This window comes from Populus alba, chromosome 15 (genome assembly GCF_005239225.2).
Source record: "Populus alba chromosome 15, ASM523922v2, whole genome shotgun sequence".
NCBI lineage: Eukaryota > Viridiplantae > Streptophyta > Magnoliopsida > Malpighiales > Salicaceae > Populus > Populus alba.
In genome coordinates this window covers 3,438,324-3,451,927 of record NC_133298.1, presented here as the reverse complement: position 1 = coordinate 3,451,927, position 13,604 = coordinate 3,438,324, and the positions used below count along the sequence as shown (strand labels likewise).

Below are 13,604 nucleotides of genomic sequence, written 5' to 3'. Positions count from 1 at the left end.
AAAAGTTTGTTTTTTTTACCTTTTTTTTGCAGGTCCCTCTTGCCACCGACCGAGGCCCCATGCCGGTGGGCCACCGACAGAAAACAATGGCCGACAACCCGCCTCGTGGCCGAAGCCAAGGGAGGCCCGCCGCTCCCCGACAGTCGCTCCTCAACCCGCTCCTGGGTCCACGTTGAAGCCACACCCACGGGTTCTATAAGTAACACCCCATCCCAGCACACCGACGAGGACGAAAAAAAAGAAAGGAGGAGCAACCCGAAGAGAACAAAAAGCGAAGAGAGAGAGAAGGAGAGAGAAACCACCGAAGTTAAGAAACCGCCACCGCAAACCCAAAACTGAGAAGCTTGGGAAAATTTGAAGCCGATAGGAAACTCTAGAAACCGAAAAAGAAGCAACGAACCGGGGAACGAAGAAGAACCGTGGGAAACAGCTGTAGCGTCGCCTGACCCGCCGTCCGTAAGCCACGCTGCCACCGCCGTCCGTAAGCCACGCTGCCACCGCCTCCACAGCAGCACCGCCAGCAAGCCGTCGTCTCCGCCGTGCCAGGTATGCTCTCCCCCCCTGCACATTCTTTTTGTTTTGTTGATAAATTTCGTCTCCTGCATGCAGAGGCGTTCTGCATGCAGGGGACGGGGGGGAATATTCCCCCCCCCTGTGTTTTTTTAATTCATCTGGGCCAGATGGTGTCTGGCCCAGAACTATATGGGCTGGGACAGAGTGATCTGGCCCAATCTGGCGGTCTGGGCCGGACCCGTTGGGCCGAGATCGGCCCAACGACTTTTGGGCTGGGTCTGGCCCAGTTTAGTGGGGCCGGCCCAACCCCTTTAATATATAAATATATTATATTATTATTATATATGGGTATATATGTTATATATATAAAAAATATTTATATATATAAAAAAATATTTTCGAAAAAATCTAAAAAAAATATTGTGATTTTTCTGCATATTTTTGTCAAAGTGGTTTAATGTTGGTTTGTATTTTTATACTGTAAAGATACAAAACCAGTGTTAAAAAAAATACCCGGTTTTCGTCAAAACATCAAAGATTTTTTCAGAATAAAAAATGTTTTTTTTGCCTTCAAAAAAATTTCTAAAAAGTCCCTAAAAATGTTGTTGATTTTTCTGCATATTTTTAGCAAAGTGGATTAATATTGGGTTGTATTTTTATACCGTAAGGATATAAGCTCAGTATTAAAATACCTGATTTTCGTCAAAGCATAAAAAAAATAATATTTTCCAAAAAAAAATTTTTGTTTTAAAATACGGCCTAGTCTCTCCAATATATATATATAAATATTATAACATCATATTTTCACAAAGAAAAATTTTCAAAACAATATATGTATTAACATGCATTTTGGCTTTAATAACCAGTTTATTCAAGCCATGAGAACTAGGCCAATATTTCAAAAATTCTAAAAAAATCTTTTTTTTTCTTTTAGTATTTGGGATTACGAATTTATACGTAAAACGTATTCCTAAATATTATTAATAAAGTTTGGTATAGACGTTAGAACGGTTAGGATTTTACCCGATAAGATAAAAGACCTTCTTACTGAGGAGGATTTTTCTTGAACCATAGACAAACCAACGACTAGAAGTACAATAACACTTTAGTTTTTTTATCAGACAATAAAACAATGCAGCTTACCTTAGGTAGGACGTATTTGGGGTGCTGATATCTTCCCTTTACGCAACCAGTCTCCGTACCCGATCTCTGAGACCAGTTAGGTTCCTAGTGACCAAAATACTAGGTGGCGACTCCAAAAAAATCAAACCAAATAATAAAAAACATTTTTTTCGCCAGTCGAACCCGCAATTGAAAGGATTTTTTTTGGGGTGCGACAGAATGACGACTCCACTGGGGACCTTGTAGACTAAGCTTTGTTTTTGTCTGATTTGTTGGTTTTTTTTGTGTTTATTGTTAATATGCCTTTCCTTTTATTTGCGTATTTATTTTTTATTTTACGCATATTATTCATGCATTGTATACAATTGTTTCATGCATCACTTGCCTTAATTTTGAAAAGCACACACAAGCTTTAAGTTAAGTGGGGAATTAACGATTTACCCGAAGACTATTGGTCAGGGTTTAAATGCGTAAAACACCCAACTCATATCTGAGTGCCTGCTTGGTAATGGTGGGCATACGTGTCTTAACTGTTCCTTGCAACGCCCCCATACTTCTTTACGAAGAATGTCACTGGGCAGATATGAGACCCTTCAAGACCAGATAGAAAAACTACCCTCTCTCACTTAATAAATAGAGCTTGTCTTTAGGTTATGAATCTTATTTTCATTTGCATCACGATTAATGGTTAAATTCATCAACTCAGGTTTTGAGCTGAAATCATGACTAAGTACCTCTCTTTCCAAGAATATGGACAAGAGTCTGAGTTGGCTCAGATTGCCGAAGGAAAATGCCCAAGAATCGATGTTAGTGGGTTACCATGCATTACCAAGGTAAATCACATGGTAAACAATTTAGGAAAGTTATTGCCTATCATGGAATATGTTGACGAGACCCTGTTTGAAAGGTGATATGGGAGGATTGCACAAATAATGAAGTTGCCTGTACAAGCAGTGGCGATCAAAGCCCTTCTGAATTTTTGGGATCCTAGTTATCGATGCTTTACCTTTGGAAACATCGATATGACGCCCACCTTGGAAGAATATGAGAGAATCCTGGATTTTCCAAATGACAGCCACAGAATCTACCACCGACGCAGATTTGAAGACACAGCTTCGGAAGTACTCAGTTTATTAGGCTTAGGAAAGATCAGCCAGTGTAAAGTCGCCGAAGGGGTTTTTAAATGGAAGGTCATTGAAGCCCGAATGAAGAAAAATGCCGAAGAAGGCAAGTTGGGAGACGAACGATATAGGTTGGTGGCCTTCGCCATTTTTGGACTAGTGTTGTTCCCTTCTGAAACCGGGGTCATCAGTTTAGAAGCAGCGAGTGTCTTCATCGAATATGAGCATGACCGGATCAATCCTTCCTCAGCCATCTTGGGGGAAACCATGTTATCTCTTAATCACTGCCGAACACATGGAAAAGGAGCTATGAGGTGCTGCGTCCCTATGTTGTACCTATGGATAATCAGTCATATCGAAGCACCAAGAGACATCTTCAACAACTTTTGGTGGTTTGACTTGCGACCGTTAAAGATTACCATAGATGAGACTTGGAAGAATTGGGATGAGAAGGCATGGAGGGATAAGTATGCAGCATTACCAAGTAGCAACTTCAAATGGAAAGCGCCGTGGATGAACAGCGCTATTTGCACAATGAGCTGTGGAAGCAAGATATGGGTTCCTTTGATTGGTGTAACCGGTTACATCAGCTATGCGCCATCCCTTGTGACAAGGCAGTTAGGCGGAATGCAATATACACCAAGAACCTTGGGTTTAGCTGATTTCATTGGGTTATTCAAGCACCAACCGTTCATCAAAGAAATGGAGCTTATCCGACAGGATTGGGAAAGACCCGTGAAGGTGAAAAGAGAAGAAGGAAGCCGTTTTGAAACCTCATTCAGCCAGAATTACACAGTTTGGAGGAATGAAGATTCTTCTGAAGTAAAGGGTCTCTCTACACAAGAACAGTCGGAAGCAACGATAGAACCACAGAAAAGAAAAAGAATGGATGATGAGGAAGATCTAAGACAGCAGCTAGAGCAGTGCAGAATAGATCTCAGCAAAAGTAAAGGGCAGCAACGACTGTTAGAGAACCAGTTGGAGGAAGAAAATACGATGAGGGTTTTCTTGAATCAGCGGTTAGAAAAACAAGAGAAGCAGCTAATGTCTCTAAAGGAATGGCAGAAAAGGGTCGAGGTAGCTGAAGAGATAACAACGGGGGTCCAGTTTGAGTTAAGGAATAGGATAGCTGATTATGACGAGTTGGTCAAGAAGAATGGGATAGTAGAAAAAGAATTGGCTAAGGTTAAGAGGTCAACAAAAGGCGTGAATGTTGATAAGGAGACGATGGATTCTTTGAAGAAGGGAAGAAAACTTCTTTTAAAGGAAATAGAAGTTGAAAAGGAGAAGAATCGTTTAGCCAACCTCGACATAGAAGAAGAAAGGAAGGTTAGAGCTCAATACATGGTGCAACTAGAGGAAGAAAGATTACCAGAAGAGAGCCGAGTCTTCAAAAGGAAGGATGAGGGCTTTACAATCGGAGATCGAGGTACGAGAAGAAGAGTTAAGGGAGTTGAGAAGCCACTACTTCGAGATGGAAGAAGAGATGAGTAAGGCTAAGCAAGAGCGTCAAGAATGCCAAGACTACATGGACAGCTTTGTAGTTCAAATCAACTCCAAAATAGCAGAACTGGATATCGAAAAGGAAGAGCTACAGAGGACAAGAGATAAGTTGGCACAATCAGAGGGTATGGTGCGAGTATTGGAAAGAAGCAACGAAGCCTTAGGAGCCAGCAACGAAGCAATAATCGAAGATAACACCGTATTCCATGCCAGAATAAGACACATGGAAAAACAGGTTGAGCAAGTAGCCCGTTATGCAGAAAGGTTGCAACAACAAGCCACCCAAGTTGGGAATGATGCTTCAAAGTATCGAGAATACATGGGGGCAATGGCCTGTTTTATTAGGGATTTAGCTAATAGAGGAAATGCTTTTTAGAGGTAGCAATGTATAGGACTCTCTTTCCCATTATTGTTTTGTATGAGAAATTCTGTTATTTATAAGAAGTCCATGACGTATTTCCTTTCTTAATGGGTTTGGTAAGCCACCATGATAAGAACTTGGCAAACCCTCCTTTATGGTAATCGGGTCAACTCAGAAATTTTGCTTAAAGGTTACGAAAGTCATGAATCAGCTCGTAAAATATGCATATATACACATTACATATGCATCACATGCTCATCACGTATTTTTGTTTTTAATTTATCATATGCATTCCAGATCGTGAAACATAGGTCCCCCTTCCAAAGTCCACTACACTTGGCAAAGAGCAAGAATGGAAAACGAAGGAAGGTCACAACCCGAATCTCAGTACCAAAGAGAACTTGAAGGAGTTCGGAATGATGTGGTGAACCTAACCCGTATGTTAGAGCAGATATTGAGAGCTAGAGATGGAGAGGGAACATCTACTCAACCTAATGAAGCACCAGCAGCAACTCAAATCCCTGTCGCACCTATAAACATAGGGGAAAATACACCAACTAAGCAGAGTCCTGCTCGGCCCATCCAAATCCCTATTACAATGGATTTAACAAACGAAGATCCACATGACTTTAAATTCTCTAATCATGAAGGAGATGATAAGTGGACTGCCCTAGAAGAGAGGCTAAGGGCAATTGAAGGAAATGATTTGTTTGACCCAATTAGGGCCGCTGAGGTATGTTTAGTACCTAATATTGTCATTCCAAAGAAGTTCAGAGTGCCGGAGTTTGTTAAGTATACTGGGATGGAATGCCCGAAGACCCATCTCCGCTCCTACTATAACAAAATGGCAGAGGTTATCCACGACGACAAAATGCTAATTTACTTCTTCCAGGATAGCCTGACCGGATCGGCCCTCAGTTGGTATATGAGGTTAGACAATATTAGGATCAGGAAGTGGACAGACTTGGCGGACGCTTTCTTAAAGCAATACAAGTTCAACCTAGAGATTGCTCCTGATAGGACCAGTCTGATTAGCATGGAGAAAGGAACTCAAGAGTCCGTAAGGGCTTATGCTCAAAGGTGGGGTGACCAAGCTATCAATGTGCAACCTCCGCTGATAGAGACAGAAATGGTGACTTTGTTTGCCAATACTTTCAGGGCTCCATACTATGAACACCTTATGGGTAGTTCAGCACAACATTTCTATGATGTCGTGCGGATCGCCGAGAGGATTGAACAAGGGATCCGAAGTGGAAGAATTGCAGAACCTCTAGAGAAGAGAGGTTTCATTGGAAGGAAGAAAGAAATTGAGGTGAACAACCTAGAAAGAAAAAGCAAAAACTATCAAATACCTACCCCTCAAGTCACTAGTATTAACTTTTCCAAACCCCCCACTCCAAGCCAGCCCAATCCAGTCAAATTCCCAGCAAATAACCACCACAATTACCAAAGAAAGGATAAGCAACCATCAGAAGACACAACTACCTCCTTTACCAATAACCTTGAAAGAATTGTATGCCAAGCTGTTGAGTATTGGGCAGATAGCTCCTCTACCCATACCACCTATGCAGCCACCTTTCCCTGCCTGGTACAACCCCGAGGTGACTTGTGAATACCATGCTGGTCACGCAGGCCATAGCATTGAGTCTTGCTTTGCTTTTAAAAGGAAGGTGTTGCAACTGATCAAAGTGGGATGGGTCACTTTTGAGGATTCGCCTAATCAGAATTCAAACCCTTTACCTAAACATGTTGATGGTAGGGAAGGAGTGAATACCATGGAGATTGGTAGCAAAAAGAGGGTGTTGAAAGTGACTATGGCCAAGCTATACTTGATATTGGTACAGTCTGGATATTTGGAAGAAACGACTGAGTACTGCACAGGGGAAAGTAACTTTTGCCCTTTCCATAAAAAGGAAGGGCATCACATTGATGAATGCATTGAATTTCATCAAAAAGTTGCAAGAATGCTAACTCTAGGAGAGTTGAGGATTGAGGACGTAAGTAACAATGAAGAGGTAGAGATGATAGAGAAATGTAGAATCCAATCAACAGCTAATGGTCGCTCAAAATTGGTATTAACTAGGCCCTCATATGCAAGCAAAGTAGACTATGGAGCGATGCCTGGAGATTATGGTTATACCTCTAATATTGAAACTCCTTTGCCGTTGTTCCAAACGGAGATAAGTGGGTTAACTCGGAGTGGTCGTTGTTTCACACCTGAAGAACTAGAAAGACAAAGAAAGGTTAAAGGCAAGGAGGTGCTTGACCTCGATAAAGAGTTTGAGGTGAATAAACTTGTGACTGAGGAAGAAACAAATGAGTTCTTGAAACTGATGAAGCATAGTGAGTACAGTATAGTGGATCAGTTGAAGAAAACCCCTGCTAAGATCTCCATCATGTCTTTAATACTCAACTCGGAGCCACATCGTAATGCTTTGCAAAAAGTATTGAATGAGGCCTATGTGCCCCAAGATATCGAGCAAAAGACTATGGAACATCTAGTAGGGAGGATTCATGCTACCAATTACTTGTATTTCACGGAAGATGAACTTGACGCTGAAGGAACTGGACATAACAAGCCCTTGTATGTCACGGTCCGATGCAAGGATTGCCTCGTCGGCAAGGTTCTCATTGATAACGGCTCGGCCCTGAATGTGTTACCAAGGCATATGCTGGATGAAATGCTGATAGATCCCTCACATATGCAACCCAGTGTGATAACGGCGAGAGCGTATGATGGCTCATCAAGGCCAGTTGTAGGGTCAATTGAGGTCGAACTAGCTGTGGGTCCACAAGTCTTTCTAGTAACCCTTCAAGTGATGGATATCCACCCTTCCTATAGCATGTTGTTAGGAAGGCCATGGATACATTCTGCGGGAGCTGTCACCTCTTCGCTACATCAATGTTTAAAGTACATTGCCAACGGTGTCCTGGTTACTGTTAAGGCTGAGGAGACTATATCGATGGTAAGAAATGTGGCAGTTCCATTCATTGAAGCAGAAGATTGTAAGGACGGAAACCTTCATGCATTTGAAATTGTGAATACCGAGTGGGTGCCCGAGAACACTGTGTTGAGGAAGCCAGAAATCTCTGAGGCCACTAAAATGGCCGCTAAAATCTTTTTGAAAAACAAGATTCCTTTCCCATACGATATGGAGCAAAGAAGGCCTGAATGGAGGGGTATAATCAAATTGAAAGCTGCAGAACAGAGGTTTGGGCTTGGATATAAGCCCAAGAAAGAGGATTACAAACGAGCTGCTGGTGCAAGAAGGGAGAAGAGAATGGCTAGGATTGAAGGAAGGAAGCCTGTAGAAGAAAACTTAGCCATCCCTCCAATCAGGATTTCATTTCCAAAGGCTGCATATGTGATATAACCTGATGGAGGACATGGAGACCTTTTTCAAAAGTTTTCTTCAATGAACATAAACACTCTGGAGGAAAATCAAGTCAAGGACATTGCTGAGAAAATCGAGTCCGAAAGGAGGATTGAAGAGCTGCCACAATTGACCATCCACACTTTGGAAGAAGTCACCGTCAAGACTTTTGTCCGGAAGCTAGCCGAAGGGGAGAAGTTCCAGAATTAGGAGACCCAAGAAGCTCCATTGGTTTTTAAAATGTAATCAACAATGATGGTTGGATTATATTTTTATTTATGTTGTTTTCCTTTTTCCTGTTTTGTTTTTATTCATTGACAATCGAGGCTCAAGATGTCAGTTGGATTTTATTTGTTGTGAGCCAATCTTTTATTTTTAATGAGATAATGCATTTTCAAAATTCATCTTGATGTCTTACTATGCATTTACACATCACTTTCCGCTTTCAGGAACTCTGAAAGCGGATCCTCCACAACAACACCTGCATTTTACATTGAGAATGAATGGCCAAAATTTAAAGAATACATAGTGGCTGTAGAAGATGAGGAATGGGAGGAGGAAAACATATGGGAATTCACAAAATTAATAGAACAACACGAACAGGCTTGGAGGCCCGCTAAAGAGGAACTTGAAACCATAAATGTAGGCAATGAAGAAATCAAGCGAGAGCTGAAGATAGGGACTTTGATCACCCTCGAAGGAAAGGAAGAGTTGATTGCACTGCTCAAGGATTATGTGGATGTCTTTGCCTGGTCCTACGAGGATATGCCTGGTTTGGATACGGACATTATGGTACATAGAATACCACTGATGGAAGGATGCAAGCCAATTAAGCAGAAGTTAAGGAGAACTCATCCGGAGGTCTTAATCAAAGTAAAGGTGGAAATTGAAAAACAATGGGACGCTGGTTTTTTGGAAGTAGTGAAGTATCCACAATGGGTGTCAAACATAGTGGTGGTACCCATAAAGGAAGGTAAAATCAGAGTTTGCGTGGACTTTAGGGATTTAAACCGGGCTAGCCCTAAAGATAATTTCCCTTTACCACACATAGATATGTTAGTTGATAATGCAGCACACAGCTCCACATATTCTTTCATGGATGGGTTTTCAGGTTACAATCAGATAAGAATGGCGCCAGAGGATAGGGAAAAGACAACCTTTGTAACACCATGGGGAACCTTTTGCTACAAAGTCATGCCATTTGGTTTAAAGAATGCTGGGGCCACTTACCAAAGGGCTATGGTGACTTTGTTTCACGACATGATGCACAAAGAGATTGAAGTATACGTGGATGACATGGTTGCTAAATCTAAAGAGGGAGAGAATCATGTCCAAGTATTGAAGAAATTATTTGAAAGATTAAGGAAATATAAGTTGAGGCTTAACCAAGCAAAGTGTTCATTCGGGGTGAAATCCGGTAAGCTTTTGGGGTTTGTGGTGAGTGACAAAGGGATAGAAGTGGATCCTGAAAAAGTAAAAGCTATCCAATCTATGCCACCCCCCAAGACTGAGAAGGAGGTGAGAGGTTTCTTAGGAAGGTTGAATTACATCGCTCGGTTTATATCCCATTTAACCGCGACTTGTGACCCAATCTTTCGTTTGTTGAGGAAGAAGAACCCTGGAATATGGAATGAAGAGTGTGATAAAGCTTTTGAGAAAATCAAGCAGTACTTGCTAAATCCACCTCTGCTTGTTCCTCTCATACCAGAAAGGCCATTGATTTTATACCTAACAGTAACCGAAACAACAATGGGATGTGTGCTTGGGCAACATGATGAAACCGGAAGGAAGGAAAGGGCCATTTATTACCTAAGCAAGAAGTTCACGGAATATGAGTCTAGGTATACTGTGATTGAGAAGCTGTGTTGTGCACTAGCATGGGCTACAAAGAGATTACGTCAGTATATGTTGTATCACACTACATGGTTAATTTCCAAGTTAGACCCGTTAAGGTACATTTGTGAAAAGCCTTATTTATCTAGCCGAATTGCAAGATGGCAAGTTCTTTTGGCTGAGTATGACATAGTATATATGACAAGGAAAGCCGTGAAAGGGAGTGTTATTGCCGATCACCTGGCTGACCATGCTATGGAAGATTATGAGCCGTTAAACTTTGACTTTCCCAATGAAGATGTGTTTGCAATCGAGGAAGAGAAATCAGATTGGTGGGTTATGTACTTTGATGGTGCTGTAAATGTATGTGGTAACGGAGCGGGGGTAGTGATAATCTCTCCTGATAAGAAGCAGTATCCGGTTTCAGTTAAGCTGCAGTTCGGGTGCACCAACAACACGACTGAGTATGAAGCTTGCATTCTTGGTTTAGAGGTTGCTTTAGAGATGAACATAAGAAAGATAGATGTGTATGGAGATTCCATGCTGATCATTTGCCAAGTAAAAGGAGAATGGCAAACCAAAGAAGAGAAGTTAAGGCCTTACCAAGAATACTTGTCTAAGCTGGCTAAAGAATTTAAGGAAATAGAGTTCACCCATCTGGGAAGGGAAGGGAACCAGTTTGCAGATGCTTTGGCCACACTAGCATCTATGGCCAAGATAGACTTTGGGCACAAGGTACAACCAGTACACATCAATATCAGAAATAACCCCGCTCATTGTTGCTCAGTTGAAAGAGAAGTGGATGGAAACCCGTGGTACTATGATATCAAGAATTTCATCCAAAACCAGGCATATCCCATGGGGGCATCCAAAATCGACAAGAAGACCTTGAGAAGGTTGGCAATGGATTTTTATCTTGATGGGGAGATTTTGTATAAAAAATCATCTGACGGGACTTTGTTGAGATGTTTGGATGAATTTGAGGCAAAAAGCACAGTACGGGAAGTCCATGAAGGGATTTGCTCAACTCATGCTAGTGGACATGTGATGGCCAGGAAGATACAAAGAGTCGGGTACTTCTGGATGACGTTAGAGAAGGATTGTATCGATTATGTCCGGAAATGTCATAAGTGCCAAGTACACAGTGACAAAATCAATGCTCCTCCGGCTCCTCTGTTTAATTTAACATCTCCATGGCCATTTGCGATGTGGGGAATTAATGTGATTGGACCGGTAAACCCAAAAGCCAGCAATGGTCATAGGTTTATTCTCGTGGCTATCGACTACTTCACAAAATGGGTAGAAGCTGGGTCATTTGCTCATGTGACGCAAAAAGTGGTGAAGAAATTTATTGAGAGAGATTTGATATGTCGGTATGGTCCACCAGAAAAGATTATAACTGATAACACTCAGAATTTCAACGGCAAGATGATAATAGAGCTCTGCACTAAATGGAAAATCAAGCATTCCAATTCTTCGCCATATAGACCAAAGATGAATGGTGCGGTAGAAGCTGCTAACAAGAATGTCAAAAAGATTATTCAGAAGATGGTAGTCACCTATAAGGATTGGCATGAGATGTTGCCATTTGCTCTTCATGCATATCGCACCGCAGTTCGGACCTCAACAGGAGCTACCCCGTACATGTTGGTATATGGGATGGAGGCGGTGATGTCTTTAGAAGTGGAAATCCCATCATTGAGAGTGTTGTTAGACTCTGAGCTGGAAAAGGTAGAATGGGCAAAGGTTAGATATGAACAGTTGAATCTGATCAGTGAAAAGAGGATAGCCGTGATCTGTCATCATCAACTCTACCAAAGAAGGATGGCTAAATCCTATGACAAGAAGGTTCGACCTCGAGGATTCCACGAAGGAGATCTTGTACTAAAGAAAATATTACCTTTACCTGGAGAAGATCAGAGTAAATGGGCGCCTAACTATGAGGGGCCATACGTGGTGAGGAAAGCATTCTCAGGAGGAGCTTTGTTACTGTCTAGAATGGATGGAGAAGATCTAGCTAGACCTGTGAATTCCGACTCTGTAAAGAAATACTACGCTTGATGTATTTCGTAATTTCCCGTTCAATAAAATAAATTTCGGCCATGAATTCTCTTTGTAAAGAGTCTTTATATATATATATATATATATTTTGGCCATGATCTCATAGCATTTGAAATCTTTTGTTTAAAAGAACTTTTTATGGCATGATTAAGAAAATGATTCCATCAACTGGAGAACCAAATCAAATCTACTTGACATATAGTTGCACATCACACTAGGGGGCAAAAGGTGCACGAAGTGCACATAAGGGTCCATAGTGAACCTAAGCCCAAAAGGGGTATCATAATAAAAACTTCTAAAAAAGGCATCTTTTATAAAATTTGCTAATTGCATTAAAAGTTTCAGTTTTCATGAACAAAACCAATTTTTTCCTTTGGCGCAAAAATCAATGGAGCAAGAAAGGGCCCCATAAGGAACCAAAAGATCTCTTCACTAAAAGGATATGAAGGATATTTCGGTTCATGAGAAAAGCTTGAAACAAGAGCAAAGAGGTTTACGACGAAAGGGGGACCTATGTTTCCAAGATAGGTAACAAAAACATACATGCATATTAACCATAATACATTGCTTTCAACATTTGTCAGATCGAGGTTTCATCACCATTTCTCAGGTAGTGCGTTTTCTAACCCTACCTCTTGTCGAGAGCGCTGTTTGAGCCCTCACTTCTTGGGTAGTGCGTTTTCTAACCCTACCTCTTTCCGAGTGCGTAGTTTGAGCCCTCACTTCTTGGGTAGTGTGTTTTTCTAAACCCTACCTCTTTGCAAGTACGCCTTTAAGCCCTCATTTCCGTTTGAGTGCGCCGTTGAACCTTCACATCTCGGGTAGTGCGTTTTCTAACCCTACCGCATTTCAAGTACGCCTTTGAGCCCTTATTTCTTTTTGAGTGCGCCATTGAGCCCTCACTTCTTAGGTAGTGTGTTTTTCTAACCCTACCTCCTTTCAAGTGCGCCTTTGAGCCATTGTCAACATTTTTTTGGGTAGGTCACCCATCACAACGAGACCACTTTGTCATATTCTTGCCACTTGAGTAGGTCACCCATCATAATGAGACTATTTTTTCTGGGTAGGTCACCCATAAGAATGAGACCATTCTCCATTTTTTTATCTGGGTAGGTCACCCATAAGAATGAGGCCATTCCTTCCCCTGGGTAGGTCACCCAAAGAATGAGACCACTTTTCCTTTTTTTCCTTGGGTAGGTCACCCATCACAATGAGACCATATTTTTTCTGGGTAGGTCACCCATAAGAATGAGGCCATTCCTTCCCCATGGGTAGGTCACCCAAAGAATGAGACCACTCTTCCTTTTTTCCTTGGGTAGGTCACCCATCACAATGAGACCATTATTTTTCTAGGTAGGTCACCCATAAGAATGAGACCATTCTCTATTTATTTTTTTACCTGGGTAGGTCACCCATAATAATGAGGCCATTCTTCCCCCTGGGTAGGTCACCCAAAGAATGAGACCACTCTTTCTCTTTTCCACTCGGGCAGGTCACCCATCATAATGAGACCACACACACATTTTTTGTATTGGTTATGAGTAAAGGAATCGCTGGATGGGATTCCAGGTTAAAGGAGATCACCAGATGGGATCTCGAATGGGTTTCCATGATTGATCAAACTAAAGTAAGAATTCAGAGGATCGCTGGATAAGGATCTCGAGATAACTAAGTTTTGATCATAGTTTTTGGGCTAAGGAGGTTTGTTGTAAAAGA

General features: G+C 41.6%; 1 protein-coding gene across 1 annotated transcript; it reads left to right on the top strand.

The window, feature by feature from the left end:
- Positions 1 to 4,972: 4,972 nt before the first annotated feature.
- On the top strand, positions 4,973 to 11,922 carry LOC118056300 (uncharacterized). Its single transcript, XM_073404986.1, has 4 exons — positions 4,973 to 5,983; positions 6,162 to 7,985; positions 8,058 to 8,191; positions 8,399 to 11,922. The coding sequence occupies exons 1-4, from the start codon at positions 4,973 to 4,975 to the stop codon at positions 11,886 to 11,888; spliced, it is 6,459 nt and encodes a 2,152-aa protein (XP_073261087.1). The 3' UTR covers positions 11,889 to 11,922.
- The last annotated feature ends 1,682 nt before the right edge of the window (positions 11,923 to 13,604 follow it).